This window comes from Panthera uncia, chromosome B4 (genome assembly GCF_023721935.1).
Source record: "Panthera uncia isolate 11264 chromosome B4, Puncia_PCG_1.0, whole genome shotgun sequence".
Lineage (NCBI taxonomy): Eukaryota > Metazoa > Chordata > Mammalia > Carnivora > Felidae > Panthera > Panthera uncia.
In genome coordinates, this window is record NC_064809.1 from 81348230 (window position 1) to 81364280 (window position 16051).

General features: G+C 38.0%; 1 protein-coding gene across 50 annotated transcripts in view; it reads right to left on the reverse strand.

Moving 5' to 3' along the window:
* R3HDM2 (R3H domain containing 2) overlaps window positions 1-16051 on the reverse strand; it is a 161456-nt gene that overhangs the window by 107428 nt on the left and 37977 nt on the right. For 25 of the 50 annotated variants that reach the window (XM_049625770.1, XM_049625808.1, XM_049625803.1 and 22 more), the window contains one exon: window positions 15805-15872. The exons of 10 other annotated variants lie outside the window; for them this stretch is intronic. In XM_049625770.1, the coding sequence (XP_049481727.1) occupies window positions 15805-15872 (68 nt within the window). The remainder of the gene's footprint in view (window positions 1-15804; window positions 15873-16051) is intronic. 15 more of the 50 variants (XM_049625810.1, XM_049625806.1, XM_049625802.1 and 12 more) reach the window with 1 other exon arrangement.

The following is a 16051-nucleotide window of genomic DNA, read 5'->3' on the forward strand; positions in this document are numbered from 1 at the left end:
CAAATTGATAAACCTCTAGCCAGACTTACCAAGAAAAGAAAGGACCCAAATAAATAAAATCACAAATGAGAGAGGAGAAATAACAACAAACACCACAGAAATACACACAATTATAAGAGAAAATTATGAAAAACTATATACCAACAAGTTGGAAAACCTAGAAGAAACATAAATTCCAAGAAATATATAACCAAAACTGAACTTGGAAGAAATAGAAAATTTGAACAGACGAATTACCAGCAAAGGAATTGAATCACTAATCAAAAGCTCCCAACAAGTAAAAGTCCAGGATCAGATGACTTCACAGGCAAATTCTACCAAACATTTTTTTTTTTAACAAATGATTCTTTTTTAAAAAATCATATTTAAGTTTATTTTCATTTATTTTGAGAGAGAGAGAGAGAGAGCGCAAGTGGGGGAGGGCCAGAGACAGAGGGAGACAGAATCCCAAGCAGGCTCCATACTGTCAGCACAGAACCTGATGCAGGGCTTGAACTCTTGAACTGTGAGATCATGACCTGAGCCAATGTCGTTTAACTGACTGAGCCACCCTGGCACGCCCTCCCCAACTTTTTAAAAGTTTGTTTGTTTGTTTGTTTGTTTGGAGAGAGAGGGAGTGTGCGCACAAGCGAGGGAGGGGTATAGAGAGAGAGAGGGAGAGAAAGAATCCCAAACAGGCTATGTGCTGGCAGCATGGGGCCCTATGGGGGGCCCTATCTCACAAACCATGAAATCATGACCTGAGCCAAAACCAAGAGTTGAATACTTAACTGAGTCACCCAAGCACCTCAAATTCTACCAAACATTTAAAGAAGAGTCAAAATCCACTCTTCTCAACCTATTCCAAAAAAATAGAAGAGGAAGGAAAACTTCCAAATTCATTCTATGAGGCCAGCATCACCCTGATACCAAACCAAAGGTACCACAAAAAAAGAGAACTACAGGCCATTATGTCTGATAAACACAGATGCAAAAATCCTCAACAAAATACTAGCAAATTGAATCCAACTATTTAAAAAAAATTTTTTTTTTACATGTATTTTTGAGAACCAGAGTGAGACAAAGCGTGAGTGGGGGGAGGGGCAGAGAGAGAAGGAGACACAGAAGCTGAAGCAGGCTCCAGGCTCTGAGCAAGCGGTCAGCACAGGGCCTGATACAGGACTCGAACCCACAAACTGTGAGATCATGACCTGAGCCGAAGTCGGACACTCAACCGACTGAGCCACCCAGGCGCCCCTGAATCCAACTATTAATACATTAAAAAAAATCATTCACCACAATCAAGTGGAACTTATCCCTGGGTTGCAAAGGTGGCTCAATGTTATCAAATCAATCAGTGTGATACATCACATCAATAAGGGAAAGGAGGGGCACCTGGGTGGCTCAGTAGGTTAAGTGTCCAACTTTCCGTTTCAGCTCAGGTCATGATCTCAGTTTGTAAGATGGAGCCCCACGTTGGGCTCTGTGCTCACCATGAAGTCTGCTTGGGATTCTTTCCATCTCTCTCTGTTCCTCCCCCACTCACACAAGCTCACTCTCTGTCTCTCTAAATAAACAAATTTTTTAAAAATAAGAGATAGGATAAGAACCATACGATAATTTCAATAAATGCAGAAAAAGCATTTGACAAAGTACAACATCCATTCATAATAAAAACCCTCCGCAAAGTAGGTTTAGAGGGAACATAGCTCAACATAATGTAGACGGTATATGAAAAACCCACAGCTAACACCATCCTCAGTGGGGAAAAGTTGAGAGCCTTTCGCTTGAGATCAGGAACAAGACAAGTATGTCCACTCTCCTCACTTTTATTCAACTTAGTACTAGATGTTCTAGCCATAGCAATCAGACAACAAAAAGAAATAAAGGCATCCAAACTGGCAAGAAAGAAGTAAAACTTTCACTATTTTCAGAAATCTGTTGCATTTCTATACACCAATAATGAAGTAGCCTAAAGAAAAATTAAGAAAACAATTCCATTTGTAACTGTACCAAAATTAATAAGATCCAAAGAAATAAAACTAACCAATGAGGTGAAAAAGCTGTACTCTGAAAGCTATAAAACACTGATGAAAGAAATTCAACATGACACACAGAAATAGAAAGACATTCCATGCTCCTCGATTGGAAGAACAAATATTGTTAAAGTGTCTATACTGCCCAAAGCAATCTACACATTGAATGCAATCTCTATCAAAATACCAACAGCATTTGGGGTGCCTGGCTGGCTCGGTCAGTAGAGCATGAGACTCTTGATCTCGGGGTTGTGAGTTCAGCCCCACATTGGGTATAGAGATTACTTTAAAAAATAAAAATCTTGGGGCGCCTGGGTGGCTCAGTTGGTTAAGTGTCAGAATTGGCTCAGGTCATGATCTCGTAGTTTATGAGTTCAAGTCCCACATTGGTCTTTCTGCTGTTAGCTCAGGGCCCACTTCAGATCCCTGTGTCTCTGCCCTTCTCCCCACTCGCACTTTATTTCAAAAATAAATAAACATTAAAATAAATGAGTAAATAAATACATAAATACATAAGTAAATAAATAAAATAAAAATCTTAAAAGAAAAAAAAACACCAAAAGCATTTTTCACAGAACAAACAATCTTAAAATTTGTATGGAACCACAAAAGACCCCAAATAGCCAAAACAATCTTGAAAAAGAAAGGCAAAGCTGGAGGCATCACAATTCCAGACCTCAAGTTGTATTACAAAGCTATAGTAATCAAAACAGTATGAAACTGGCACAAAAACAGACATACAGAACAACAGAACAGAATAGAAAATCCAGAAATAAACTCACAATTATACGGTCAATTAATCTTGGACAAAGCAGGAAAGAATATCCAAAGGGAAAGACAATGTCTCTTTCACAAATGGTGTTGGGAAAAGGGAACAGCAAAAGAATGAAACTGGACCACTTTCTTACACCATACACAAAAATAAATTCAAAAGGGATTAAAGACCTAAATGTGAGACTTGAAACCATAAAAATCCTACAAGAGAGCACAGGCTGTAATGTCTCTGACATCAGCCATAGAATTTTTTCTTATGTCCCCCAAGGCAAAAGAAACAAAAGTAAAAATAAACAAAAGCATGCATAAACAAACAAACAGCTTCTACACAGTGAAGGAAACAATCAACAAAACTAAAAGGCAACCTATGGAATGGGAGAAGATATATGCAAATGATACATCCGATAAAACATTAGTATCAAAATAAATAAAGAACTTACATGAACTCAACACCCCAAAAATTAAAAATCCAATTAAAAAGAATACATGAACAGACATTTCTCCAAAAAAGACATACAGATGGCCAACAGATATGTGAAAAGATGCTCATCATCACTAATCATCAGGGAAATGCAAATCAAAACTACAATGACATAATCACCCTCACACCTGTCAGAATGGTTACAATGAATAATACAGGAAATAACAACAGATGTTGGTGAGGATGTAGAAAAAAGGAATCCTCTTCCACTGCTGGGGGATTCAATGTTGCACTGGTGTAGTCACTGTGGGAAACAGTATGAAGGTTCCTCAAAAAGTTAAAAGACCCTATGATCCAGCAATTGCACTACTGGGTATTTACCCACATAATACAGAAACGCAAACTCAAACAGACACACGCAGGGACACCTAGGTGGCTCAGCCGGCTAAGCATCAGACTTCAGCTCCCAAAATGATCTCATGGTTCATCAGTTCGAGCTCTGCATCAGGCTCTCTGCTGTCAGCAGAAAGTCAACTCTGGATCCTTTGTCCCCCTCTCTGCACCTCTCCAGCTCGCTCTCTCTCTCTCTCTCTCAAAAAAAAAAAAAAAAAAAAAAAAAAAAAAAAATTAAAATAGGGGCACCTGGGTGGCCCAGTCAGTTGAGTATCTGACTTTGGCTCAGATCATGATCTCACGGTTCAGGAGTTCGAGTCCCACATTGGGCTCGCTGCTGTCAGCCTGTCAGCACAGAGCCTGCTTCAGATCCTCTGTCTCCCTCTCTCTACCCCTCCTCTGCTTGCACTCTTCCCTCCAAAATAAGTAAATGTTAAAAATAATAGGGGCGCCTGGGTGGCTCAGTCAGTTGAGCATCTGACTTCAGCTCAGGTCATGATCTCATCACAGTTCGTGGGTTCGAGCCCCGTGTCGGGCTCTGTGCTGACAGCTGGGAGCCTGGAGCCTACATGGGATCCTGTGTCTCCCTCTCTCTCTGCCCCTCCCCTGCTCACGCTCTGTCTCTCTCTCTCAAAAATAAACACTAAAAATAATTTTAAAAATAATAAACATTTGTATTGTTTTTTTTAATTTTTTAACGTTTATTTATTAATGAGAGACAGACACAGAGCGTGAGCAGGGGAGGGGTAGAGAGAAGGGAGAACACAGAATCTGAAGTAGGCTCCAGGCTCTGAGCTGTCAGCACAGAGCCCGACATGGAGCTCGAACTCATGAACTGTGAGATCATGACCTGAGCCGAAGTCAGTCACCTAACCAATCAAGCCACCTAGGCGCCCCAATAATAAACATTTTTAAAAGGGACACATGCACCCCTATTTTTACAGCAGCATTATTTATAACAGCTAAGATATGGAAGCAGCCCAAGTGTTCATCAACTGATGAATGCATAAAGATGTGGTATATACACAATGGAATATTCAGTCATAAAAAAGAATGAAATCTTGCCATTTGCAACAAATGGATGGAGCTAAAGAGTGTAATGCTAAGTGAAAGAAGTAAGGCATAGAAAAACAAATACCATACAATTTTACTCATGTGAAATTTAAGAACTAAACAAGGAAAGGGGTGAAAAAAAGAGAGAGACAAAAAGAAACAGTCTCTTAACAATAGAGAACAAACTGATGGTTACCAGAGGGGAAGGGGGCACGGGGAATCAATGAAATAGGTGATGGAGATAAAGAAATGGACTTGTGGGGGGGGGGGGTTGTGCCTGGATGGTTCATTCAGTTAAGCACTGACTCCAGCTCAGGTCATGATCTTGCAGTTAGTGGGTTTGAGCCCCATGTCCGGCTCTGTGCTGACACCTTACAGCCTGGATTCTGCTTCGGATTCTATGTCTCCCTCTCTCTCTGCCCCTCCCCTGCTCATGATCTGTCTCTCTGAAAAATGAATAAACGTTTAAAAAAAAAAAGTGCACTTGTTGGGGCACCTGGCTGGCTTAGTTGGTGCAGCGTGCAACTCTTGATCTCGGGATTATAGGTTCGAGCCCCACAACAGGTGTAGAGATTACTTAAAAATAAAATCTCAAAAAATAACAATAATAAGTACACTTGTCCTGATGAGCACCAGGTAAATAAAATTAAAAAGATGAAATAATAAAATAAAACATGGTAAATGTGATGTGCCCATCAGCTGACTAATCAAAGTGCCCAATAGGCAGTTATACTGGTGAGACCGGATATCTCTACAACCAAACTGTGACAGAAGTTGAAATCTTGGATTTTAAAGGGAGAGTGCATGGTGAGAACAGTGGAATATTATCAGCAAAGAAGGCTAGAGAGATATGCAGAGACCTCAGGACACACAAATATTTAAAGAATAAAGAAGAGGGGGGCAGCTGGTTGGCTCAATCAGTTAAGTGTCTGACTCTTCATTTCAGCTCAGGTCATGATCTCACAGATCACGGGTTTGAACCCCATCTTGGGCTCTGCGCTGACAGTGTAGCACCTGCTTGGAATTCTCTCTCTCTTCCTCTCTCACTGCCCTACTCGCATGCTTTCTCTTTCAAAATAAACAAATAAACTTAAAAAAAAATAATAAGAATGAAGAAGAGGTAGAGGACTCCATACAGAGGAAAAGGAAAGTTATAAAAACTAGAAATAAAATTGAAAAGTAAAAAAGCATATCACCAGCTATCAGTTATAAAGAGAAAAAGCTTGTCAGGGCTTCAAGGTAAAGCAAAAAATCATCCACTGTTAGGAATGGTAGGGAAAAATATAATAGATAAATCAGCATCAACTCCAAAATCGCAATTCAGGCAAGTGTTTCAATCTCTTCTCATATAATACTTTTTTCTTATCAGAGTTACTTATAAACAATAGAAAGATTTCAGGTTGTTCTTCTTTGCCTTGTGTTCACCCCTCCAGAGGAAATACAAACAAGTAACAAAATGACAAAGGATGGAGATGGAAAGATCCTGGATGAAATATATAAAGGGAGTTGACTGAAGCAGTGACTCAATGAAGAGGCATTCATTCATCCAGTAAATACTCGCTGAGTAACCACTCTGTGCAAGGCATCATGACAGCAACTGTTAAAAAAAATAGCTTACTAATATAACAAACTATGCCCTTGGTTCATCAGCTAAAGTGATAAGCTGGAAAGAGAAATAAAACTTTCCTGATAAGACTGGCACAAGCAGAGGCTGCTCTATCCCAAAGGTGACTCTAGCAGATTCCTAGAGCTCAAAGTCACCTATTATTGAAATGTGTCCTAATTCCACAAAATAACTCCAAAGAAATATTTTCTTCAATGTTTGAGAACTATGTGATCCTATAGCAATATTATATCTCTCTGAGTTTTTACATAGATAACTGTAGCTTTAAAATGCAGAGATAACTCTTTTAAGAAATTCTAGCATATTTTTATCAAATCATCATAAATGCTAATGTAAGTCCCAAAACTAATAATAAAAGTTAAGGGACAATTACCTAACTAGATGCACTTAGGCTGGAAAGGCTGCTTTTAACTAGTCAACTCTACCTTTTAAATATAGGAAAATGTGGTTTTATAAATATAGCCATTCTTTCGAGAAAAGGACTTTATGGATAAGAATAGAGAAAAGGCATATGAAAGCCAGAATCTAGCTTAACATCCAAAGAGAACCTTGAACAAGAAAGGATATATTATCACACACAAGCTGTCACTAAAATCTTTTCACACCATCATCTTGTGCTATGGTAGCTAACCTATTTCTAGCTCTAAGCCTGTATCTGATTGATTTGCAAACTTTTGGAAGTAGCTGGGCTTCAACAGACACCGAACAACATCAGAAGTATCTTTTTGTCTGAATTATATTTAGCCTCTATTCCCCCCTCCTTTTCTGTTAAGAACTTGAGAAAGGAAGGAATTGTTAGACGGTAGTTACTAACAACAGGTGTTCCTAATTTTATTGAAAGCTTTGGCCATGGAAAGCGGGAGGGGAGTGGGGGTAGATTTCATTCCTAACATGGAGTACCAAAGATCATATTTACCTTCCTGGCAGACAAAAGAGACAAAATGGGTAAAACAGTGGTTTTTTTTTTTTTTTTTTTTTTTTTAATTTTTTTTTTCAACATTTTTTATTTATTTTTGGGACAGAGAGAGACAGAGCATGAACGGGGGAGGGGCAGAGAGAGAGGGAGACACAGAATCGGAAACAGGCTCCAGGCTCCGGGCCATCAGCCCAGAGCCCGACGCGGGGCTCGAACTCACGGACCGCGAGATCGTGACCTGGCTGAAGTCGGACGCTTAACCGACTGCGCCACCCAGGCGCCCCAAAACAGTGGTTTTTAAGACACTGGACATCAGGCAATAAAGGACAGTGATTCCTGAGAAATGGGAAACAAATACAGTAAGCCCCATGATTACCCATGCTTAATGCCTGGAGAGTGCTTCTAAGTAATGTCAAAAAAAAGGGGGGAGCTAAGCAGCAACCTGGGGAGAGTCCAACATGCTCCCTTTGTGCAAAGTGAAAGTCTGAGAAAGCAAAGGAGTCTAGAGTTCACAAAAGAGAGTATGCCACAAACTGGAGAAAATACTTGCATATTTAACAAAGGAACTGTACCTAGAACATATAAATAGAATATATAAACTCTCAAAACTTAAACAATTAGAAAATGGGGCCACCTGGGTGGCTCAGTTGCTTAAGTGTCTGACTTTGGCTCAGGTCATGATCTCACAGTTCGTGAGTTCGAGCCCCGCGTCGGGCTCTGTGCTGACAGCTCACAGCCTGGAGCCTGCTTCAGATTCTGTGTCTCCCTCTCTCTCTGCCCCATCCCTACTCATGCTCTGTCTCTCTTTGTCTTAAAAATAAATAAAACATTTAAAAAAAATTAAAAAAACAATTAGAAAATGGGCAAAAGACATGAGCAGACACATTCAAAATCATTAGCCATGAGGGAAATGCAAATTAAAACCACAATGAGATATCTATCATACCTATCATAATGGCTAACATAAAAATTACTGACAATACCAAATGTTGGCAAGAATGCAGAAAAACTAAATGGCTCATACGTAGCTGATGGGAATACAAAATGGTACAGGAACTCTAGAAGACAGTTTCTTTTACAATGAAATATGTAATTACCTTACCACCCAGCAACTGTACTCTTGGGGATTTATCCCAGAAAAATAAAAACACATGTTTACACAAAAACCTATACATGAATGTTCACAGCTTTATTCATAATGGACAAAAATTGCAACCAACACAGAAGTCCTTCAACAGGTGAATGTTTAAATAAACTTGGGACAGCCATACCACAGAATATTACTCAGCAATTTGTACCCCCCAAAAAGGTACAAACTATGGATGGATGTCAAGGGAATTATGCTGAATAGGAGAAAAAGTCAATCTCAAGAGGTTACATATGGTATGATTCCATTTAATTAATATTTTGAAACAACAATATTAGTTGAAGAATAGATTAGTAATTGCCAGGGTTACAGGTTCATAAATGGGGTGGAAGTAGGTGGATGTGGTTGTAAAAGGGCAACAGGAAGGATTCTTCTGGGAATGGAACTGTTCTATATCTTGATGGTGGTTGTGGATACAAAAATTTATACAAGATGAAATTCCACAGAACTTCCCTCAAAACACACACACGCATGCAGAGAGAAGTGCATGTAAAACTGGTCAAATCTGAACAGACTCTATACATTGTACCAATATTAATTTCTTACCTTTGATATGGTACTACAATTACAGAAGCTGTCACAATGGGGATAAATTGGGTGAAGAGCACATGGAATATTGCTGTACATTTTTTCCCAACTTCCTGTATATTATACTTATTTCACAATGAAAAGTTAAAATAAATGACCGAGAAATGATAGAGCATAAAACTAGTAAAGAAAGACATTTAGAAAATTATAACTATATTCCATATGTGTAAGAATCTAAAGGAAAAAGTAAGCATGTTAGGTAGAAGAAGTAAAAAAAATCTGAAATGGTATAGATAAAAGTACACTATGTAAGATTAATAGCAGATTAAAAATTGCAACAGAACAAATCAGGGGGAGAATATATGAAAACACAGCAATAGAAACCAACCAAAATAAAACCTAGAAAGAAAAAAAGACACTGAAATAAAATGAACAAAGCATAAGTGAACTGTAGGACAAATCCAAATTGCCTAATATAGGGGTTAGTGGCATTTCCAAATAAAAGACAGGGGAAAAATATTAAAAATTTTTTTAATGTTTATTTGAGAGAGAGAGAGAAAGAGAGAGAGAGAGAGAGAGAGAGAGAGAGGGGGGAGGGGCAGAGAGAGAGGGAAAGAGAGGATCCCAAGCAGGCTCTGCATTGTCAGCACGGAGCCCTATGCGGGGCTCAAACTCATGAACCGAGAGATCATGACCTGACCTGAAGTCGGATGCTTAAATGACTGAGCCACCCAGGAGCACCTTTTTTTTTTTTTTAAGTTTATTTACTTTGAGATAGAGAGCATGAGCTAGAGAGGGGCAGAGAGGGAAAATCCCAAGCAGGATCTGCACTGTCAGTGCAAAGCCCGATGCAGGGCTCAAACTCACAAACCATGAGATTATAACCTGAGCCAAAATCAAGAGTCAGACACTTAATCAATGAGCCACCCAAGCACCCCCAAAATAAATAAACATTAAAAAAAAAAAAGATTCTCTCCTTCCCCTACTCACGCTCTCAAAAAAAAAAAAAAAAAAAGCTATGACTAAAGAATTAAAGGAAAAGTATGAGAACAATGTCTGTTTTTTTGTAGTTTTTAATGTTTACTTATTTTTGAGAGAGAGAGAGCAAGAGTATGCACAAGCTGGGGAGGGACAGGGAGAGCATGAGGAGACAGAAAATCCAAAGCAGGCTCTGTGCTGTCATAGACCATGATGTGGGGCTTGCTCAAATTCATGAGCCCTGAAATCATGAACTGAGCCAAAGTCAGAGGCTTAACTGACTGGGCCACCCAGGCATCCCTGAATAATGTCTAACCAGAAACAGAATATTAATAGAAAGATAGAAATTATAAAAAGGAACCAAATGGAAATTTTGGAGTTGGAAAGTACAATAATAAAAATGAAAAATGTTAAGTAGAGGGGTTTGACACAAAATCTGAGCAGGCAGAAGAATCAACAAACTTGAAGCTAGGTCAATTAGGAATATCCAGTCTGGGGCCACCTGGCTGGATCAGTGGGAAGAGCATGCAACTCTTGATTTCAGGGTTGTGAGTTTGAGTAACCTCTAAATAAATAAAAATTTGGGATGCCTGGTGGCTCAGGTAGTTGAGCATCTGACTCTTGATTTCAGCTCAGGTCATAATCTCATAGTTTGTGAGACTGAGCTCCACATCAGGGTCCGAAATGACAGCACAGAGCCTGCTTAGGATTCTCTCTCCCCGTCTCTATCTACCCCTCCCCCGCGTGCATAAACTCAAGCTCTCTCAAAATAAATATAGTTAAAATTTAAATTAAATTAAATTAAATTAAAACAAACAAACAAACAAAAAAGACAGCTAGGGCAATAAGGCAATAAAAAGAAAGAAAAGACATTCAGTTTGGAAAAGAAGGAAAACCTTTTCTATTTGCAGATGATATTCTTATATATAGAAAAACCTAAGAAATCGGGGTGCCTGGTTGGCTCAGTCAATGGAGCATGTGACTCCTGATTCAGGGTTGTGAGTTCAAGCCCCAAGTTGGGCATGTAGCCTACCTAAAAAAAATAAAAACAAAAAATAAAAAATAAAAAAATTCCTAAGGAATCCACTAAAAGTAAGTTCAGCAACGTTGCAAGATACAAGGTCAATATACAAAAATGGATTGTATTTCTATAAACAATTAATATTCCAAATATGAAATCAAGCAAAAACTTCCATTTACAGTAGTAACAAAAATAATAAGATACTTAAGTATAAATTTAACAAAAAAGTATAATAGAGTAGGGTTAAAAAAAGTGTAAGGGTTATATATTAAAAATCATAAACTGTCACTGATAGAAATTGAAGGTCTAAATAAGGGAGAAGATGTCCCATGTTCATGGACTGAAAGACTTAATATTGCTAAAGTGGTAACACTCCCCAAACTGATCTACAGATTCAGAGCAATCCCTATCAAAATCCTAGCTGGCTTTTTTTAAGAAATTGACAATAACATCTTAAAATTCATATGGAAATGCAAGGGACCCAGAATAAACAACATAATCCTTTTTTTTTTTTTAAGTAATCTCTACACCCAACATGGGGTTCAAATTCATGACTCTGAGATCAAGAGTCACATGGTCTAGCGAATGAGACACCCAGGTACACCAAATAACATAATCTTGAAAAAGAAAAACACAATTGGAGGACTCACATTTCCCAATTTCATCTTACAACTAAAGCTACAGTAATCAAAACAGTGTCATAGTGGAATGGAATTGAAAGCCCAGAAATAAACCTTTACATTTATGGTCAACTAACTTTCTAACAAGGAGGCCAAGATAATCAAGTAGGCTAAGGACAGTGTTTTCAACAAATAGTGCTCAGAGAAGTGGATAGCTACACACAAAATAATAAAGTTGGAACGATACTTCACATCATACATAAAAATTAACTGAAAATAGAACACAGACCTAAATGTAAGAGCTACAACTATAAAACTCAAAATAAAACACTGGAATAAATCTTCATGACCTTGAGGAATGCCTGGGTGGTTCAGCCAGTTGAGCTTCTGACTCTTAATTTTGGCTCAGGTCATGATCTCAAGGTTCCTGGGATTGAGCTCCGCCTCAGGCTCCATGCTGACAGCACAGGGTTCTCTGTACCCCTCTCTCAGTGTCCTTACCCTACTTGTGCATGTGCACTCTCTCAAAATAAGTAATCATTTATTAAAAAAAAAATCTTGATGACCTTGGATTAGGCAAAATTTTCTTAGAAACAACACTAAAAGCATAAGCAATAAAAGAAAAAATAGATCAGTAGACTTCATCAAATTTAAAACTTCGTAAACAATACCACCAAGAAAGTGAATTCAAAGACAACTCAGAGAATAAGAAAAAATATTTGCAAATCATGTATAGAATAAGGAACTTGGTATCCATAATAAAGAACTCTTACAACACAATAAAAAAAGACATGTTATCCAAAAAAGGCAAAGGATTTAAATATACATTTCTCCAAAAAATATACAAATGGCCAATAAGTACAGGAAAAGATGCTCAACATCCTTAGTCATCAGGGTAGTGCAAATCAAAACCATAATGGTATTGACACCCACTAAGATGGCTAGACTCAAAAAGACAGAAAGTAAGTTTAGTGAGGAAAGACAAACTGGGACCCTTACACATTGCTAGTGGGAATGTAAAATTATGCAGCCACTGTGGAAGCAGTTTTACAGTACTTCAAAAAGTTACCACATGATTCATATACAAAATGGAATATTACGTGGCAATGAGAAAGAATGCAATATGGTCTTTGTAGCAACACGGATGGAACTGGAGAGTGTTATGCTAAGTGAAATAAGTCATACAGAGAAGGACAGATTCCATATGTTTTCACTCCTATGTGGATCCTGAGAAACTTAACAGAAGACCATGGGGGAGGGGAAGAAAAAAAAATGGTTAGAGAGGGAGGGAGCCAAAACATAAGAGACTCCTAAACACTGAGAACAAACTGAGGGTTTATGGGGGGTGGGAGGGAAGGGTGGGTGGGTGAAAGGTATTGAGGGCGCCTGTTGGGATGAGCACTGGGTGTTGTATGGAAACCAATCTGACAATAAATTTCATAATAAAAAAAAAAAAGTTACCACATGATCCAGCAATTATACTCCTAGATATATACCCAAAAGAAATTAAAACATATGTCCACACAAAAACTTGTAAATACACGTTCATAGTACCCAAAAAGTGGAAACAACCCAAATGTCTATCAACTGATTAATGGATAAACTAAATGTAATACATCCACACAATGGAATATTATTCAGCCATAAAAAGGAACAAAAGTCCTGATGCATGCTACAACTTGGATGAATCTCGAAAACATGCTAAATGAAAGAAGCCAGACATAAAAGGTTCACATACTGCCTGATTCTTTTTAGAAGATATATCCAGTCAAGGTAAATCCATAGAGGCAGAAAGCAAATTAGAGGTTACCAGGTAAAGCAGAGGGGGGAGGGGAGGGAATGGGAATTATTATTTAATGAGTATGCGGTGGTTTATAGAATGATGAAAATGTTCTGAAACTAGAGACAGCTAGTGGTTGCACAACATCACAAATACACTAAATACCACTGAACTACATACCAAAATTATTAATTGTAAGTTATGTGAATTTCACTACAAAAAAAAAAAGAGGGACTCCTGGGTGGCTCAGTTGGTTAAGCGTCCAACTTCGGCTTAGGTCATGATCTTATAGCTCATGGGTTCGAGCCCCACGTTACGCTCTGTGCTAACAGCTCAGAGCCTGGAGTCTGCTTCAGCTTCTGTGTCTCCCTCTCTCTCTCTGACCCTCCCCCGCTCATGTTCAGTCTCTCTCTCTCTCTCTCTCTCTCAAAAATAAATAAACATAAAAAAAAAAAAAGAAATTAACTTAGGAAGGGGAAAAAGCGTATGTCCATATAAGGATTTGTACACAAATAGTTATAGTATAACTTTATTTTTAATTGCCAAAAACTGGAAACAACCCAAATGTGCATCATCAAAACACAAACAGATAAACAAATTGTGCTATAGCCACATGATGGATCGCTACTCAGCAATAAAAATGAACTACTCATACATGCATCAACATAGATGAATCTCAAAATAATTATGGTTAGTAAAAAAAAAGCCAAACCAAAAATAAATGTAAGAATATATTCTTTCCAATTCCATCTATATAAAATTCTAGACAATGCAAACTGTTCTATAGCGACAGAAAGTTGATCAGCGACAGAAAGTTGATCAGTTGAGGAAAGGATTAAAAATGGGAGTAAGGAGGGGCGCCTGGGTGGCTCAGTCGGTTGAGCGGCTGACTGGTTCAGGTCATGATCTCACAGTTCGTGAGTTAGAGCCTCCCGCCAGGCTCTGTGCTGACAGCTCGGAGTCTGGAGCATGCTTTGGATTCTCTCTCTCTCAAAAATAAACATTAAAAAAGAATTTTTTTTTAAATGGGGATAAGGAAACTTGTGGGGGTGATACATTATCTGAACTGTGGTAATAGTTTCATGGGTGAACAACACATATGTCAAAACTTAACAAACTGTACACTTTTAACATGTACAGTTTACTATATGTCAATTATAGCTCACGATCTTTTTCGAAAAAGATGGGGAAAGGGGAAATAGGGCAATGTGCTCATGCTGGCCACTCAATAACTGGTAAGGGAGTAAAAGCAAGTGGTTTTACTGTGCTCGGTAACGGCGCAAACAGTTGGCAAAACTCCACATGGAAAGCCACTCAGAGGAGCATATCAATTTGAATTTCTTAAATTTACAAGTAATTCTATTAACCAACATTATAATTTCAGAGATGTTCAATCTCCATTTTTTTGATTGATTTTCAGTTGGTAGTGCTAAAAACTCTCCAGTGCCAGAACTCTTCAGTTCTGGCAAGTACAACAATTAGTATGATCAGTAAATAAACATTTAGGTATACCAGGAAGGCTCCTAGAAAAAGCCCTAAGAAGGTTCCATAAAGCTAAAATACCTGTGAACAGTATCTCAAGTACATCAAAAACAACAAAAAAGATTATTATCTATACTAATAATCTTTTAAGAATTCCTCAGTTATTTCTCAACCTTTTATAAGACAAAGTAAATATCTGTTTCATAAGGTAAATATCTATCTACCTTTTGTAGATATTTATTCCGATAAATTTAAGCTACTTCAAAGCTTATTATCTACTTCTAAAAAGTCAGAAAAGCTTTAAAGTTAAAACTCTAGGGGTGCCTGGGTGGCTCAGTCAGTTAAGCGTTGGACTTCAGCTCAGGTCATGATCTCACAGTTTGTGAGTTTGAGCCCTGCGTCGGGCTCTGTGCTGACAGCTCAGAGCCTGGAGCCTGCTTCAGATTCTGTGTCTCCCTCTCTCTCTGCCCTCCCCCACTCATGCTCTGTTTCTGTTTCTCTCTCTCCCTCTCAAAAATAAATAAACATTAAAAAATTTTTTTAAGTTAAAACTCTAAATCATGTTAACTAGAATTTAAATTAAAAATTGAAGGGGAAAAAAACCTTCTAAATTGGATTTTTCTTTACCAAAAAGTATGTCCATTGTTTTAAAGACAATAAATAAATAAATAAATAAATAAATAAAGACAGACAGACAGACAAAAAGTATGATGTATTCACTAGTGGGAAGAAGCTATGGATATGAGGGGTGAAGTTCAGTCAGTCAAAACCACTTTACATTCATGTATTTATGACAGGTGAGAAATGACATCATCTAATCCAAGCGACCATCATCTCTCACTTCAACTACAGCAGTAGCCTTTTTGCTTTCTTAATTCAGGTGAACTCAATCTTGATATACTCTAAAGTCTCAGTTTCCTCATCTATTAAATGGGTACAATAACACTTCCAACCTTGTGAAGTTGTGTGACAATTAAATGAGAATACAGGTATAGCACTTAGTTTGTTGCCTAGCACACAGAAAGTGCTCTATAAATGTTACCTATTATTACCTGAATAAATGTTCAGCCTCCATGAGTCCAGTGCTGGAATGGCATCACATATAAGAAACAAGTCTAACCTCAAAAAAAAAAACAAAAAACAAAAAACAAAAACAAAAAAGTTAAAAGCAATTTAATCTTAATATATTGAGACTCCCAAAGAGTCCCATCATTTTGCTTTACAACTCTATCCCGTGAGTCTCACACTGCTAAAGTCTACCTTTCTAGTATCATACTAAGATTTCTATGAATAAGTTTC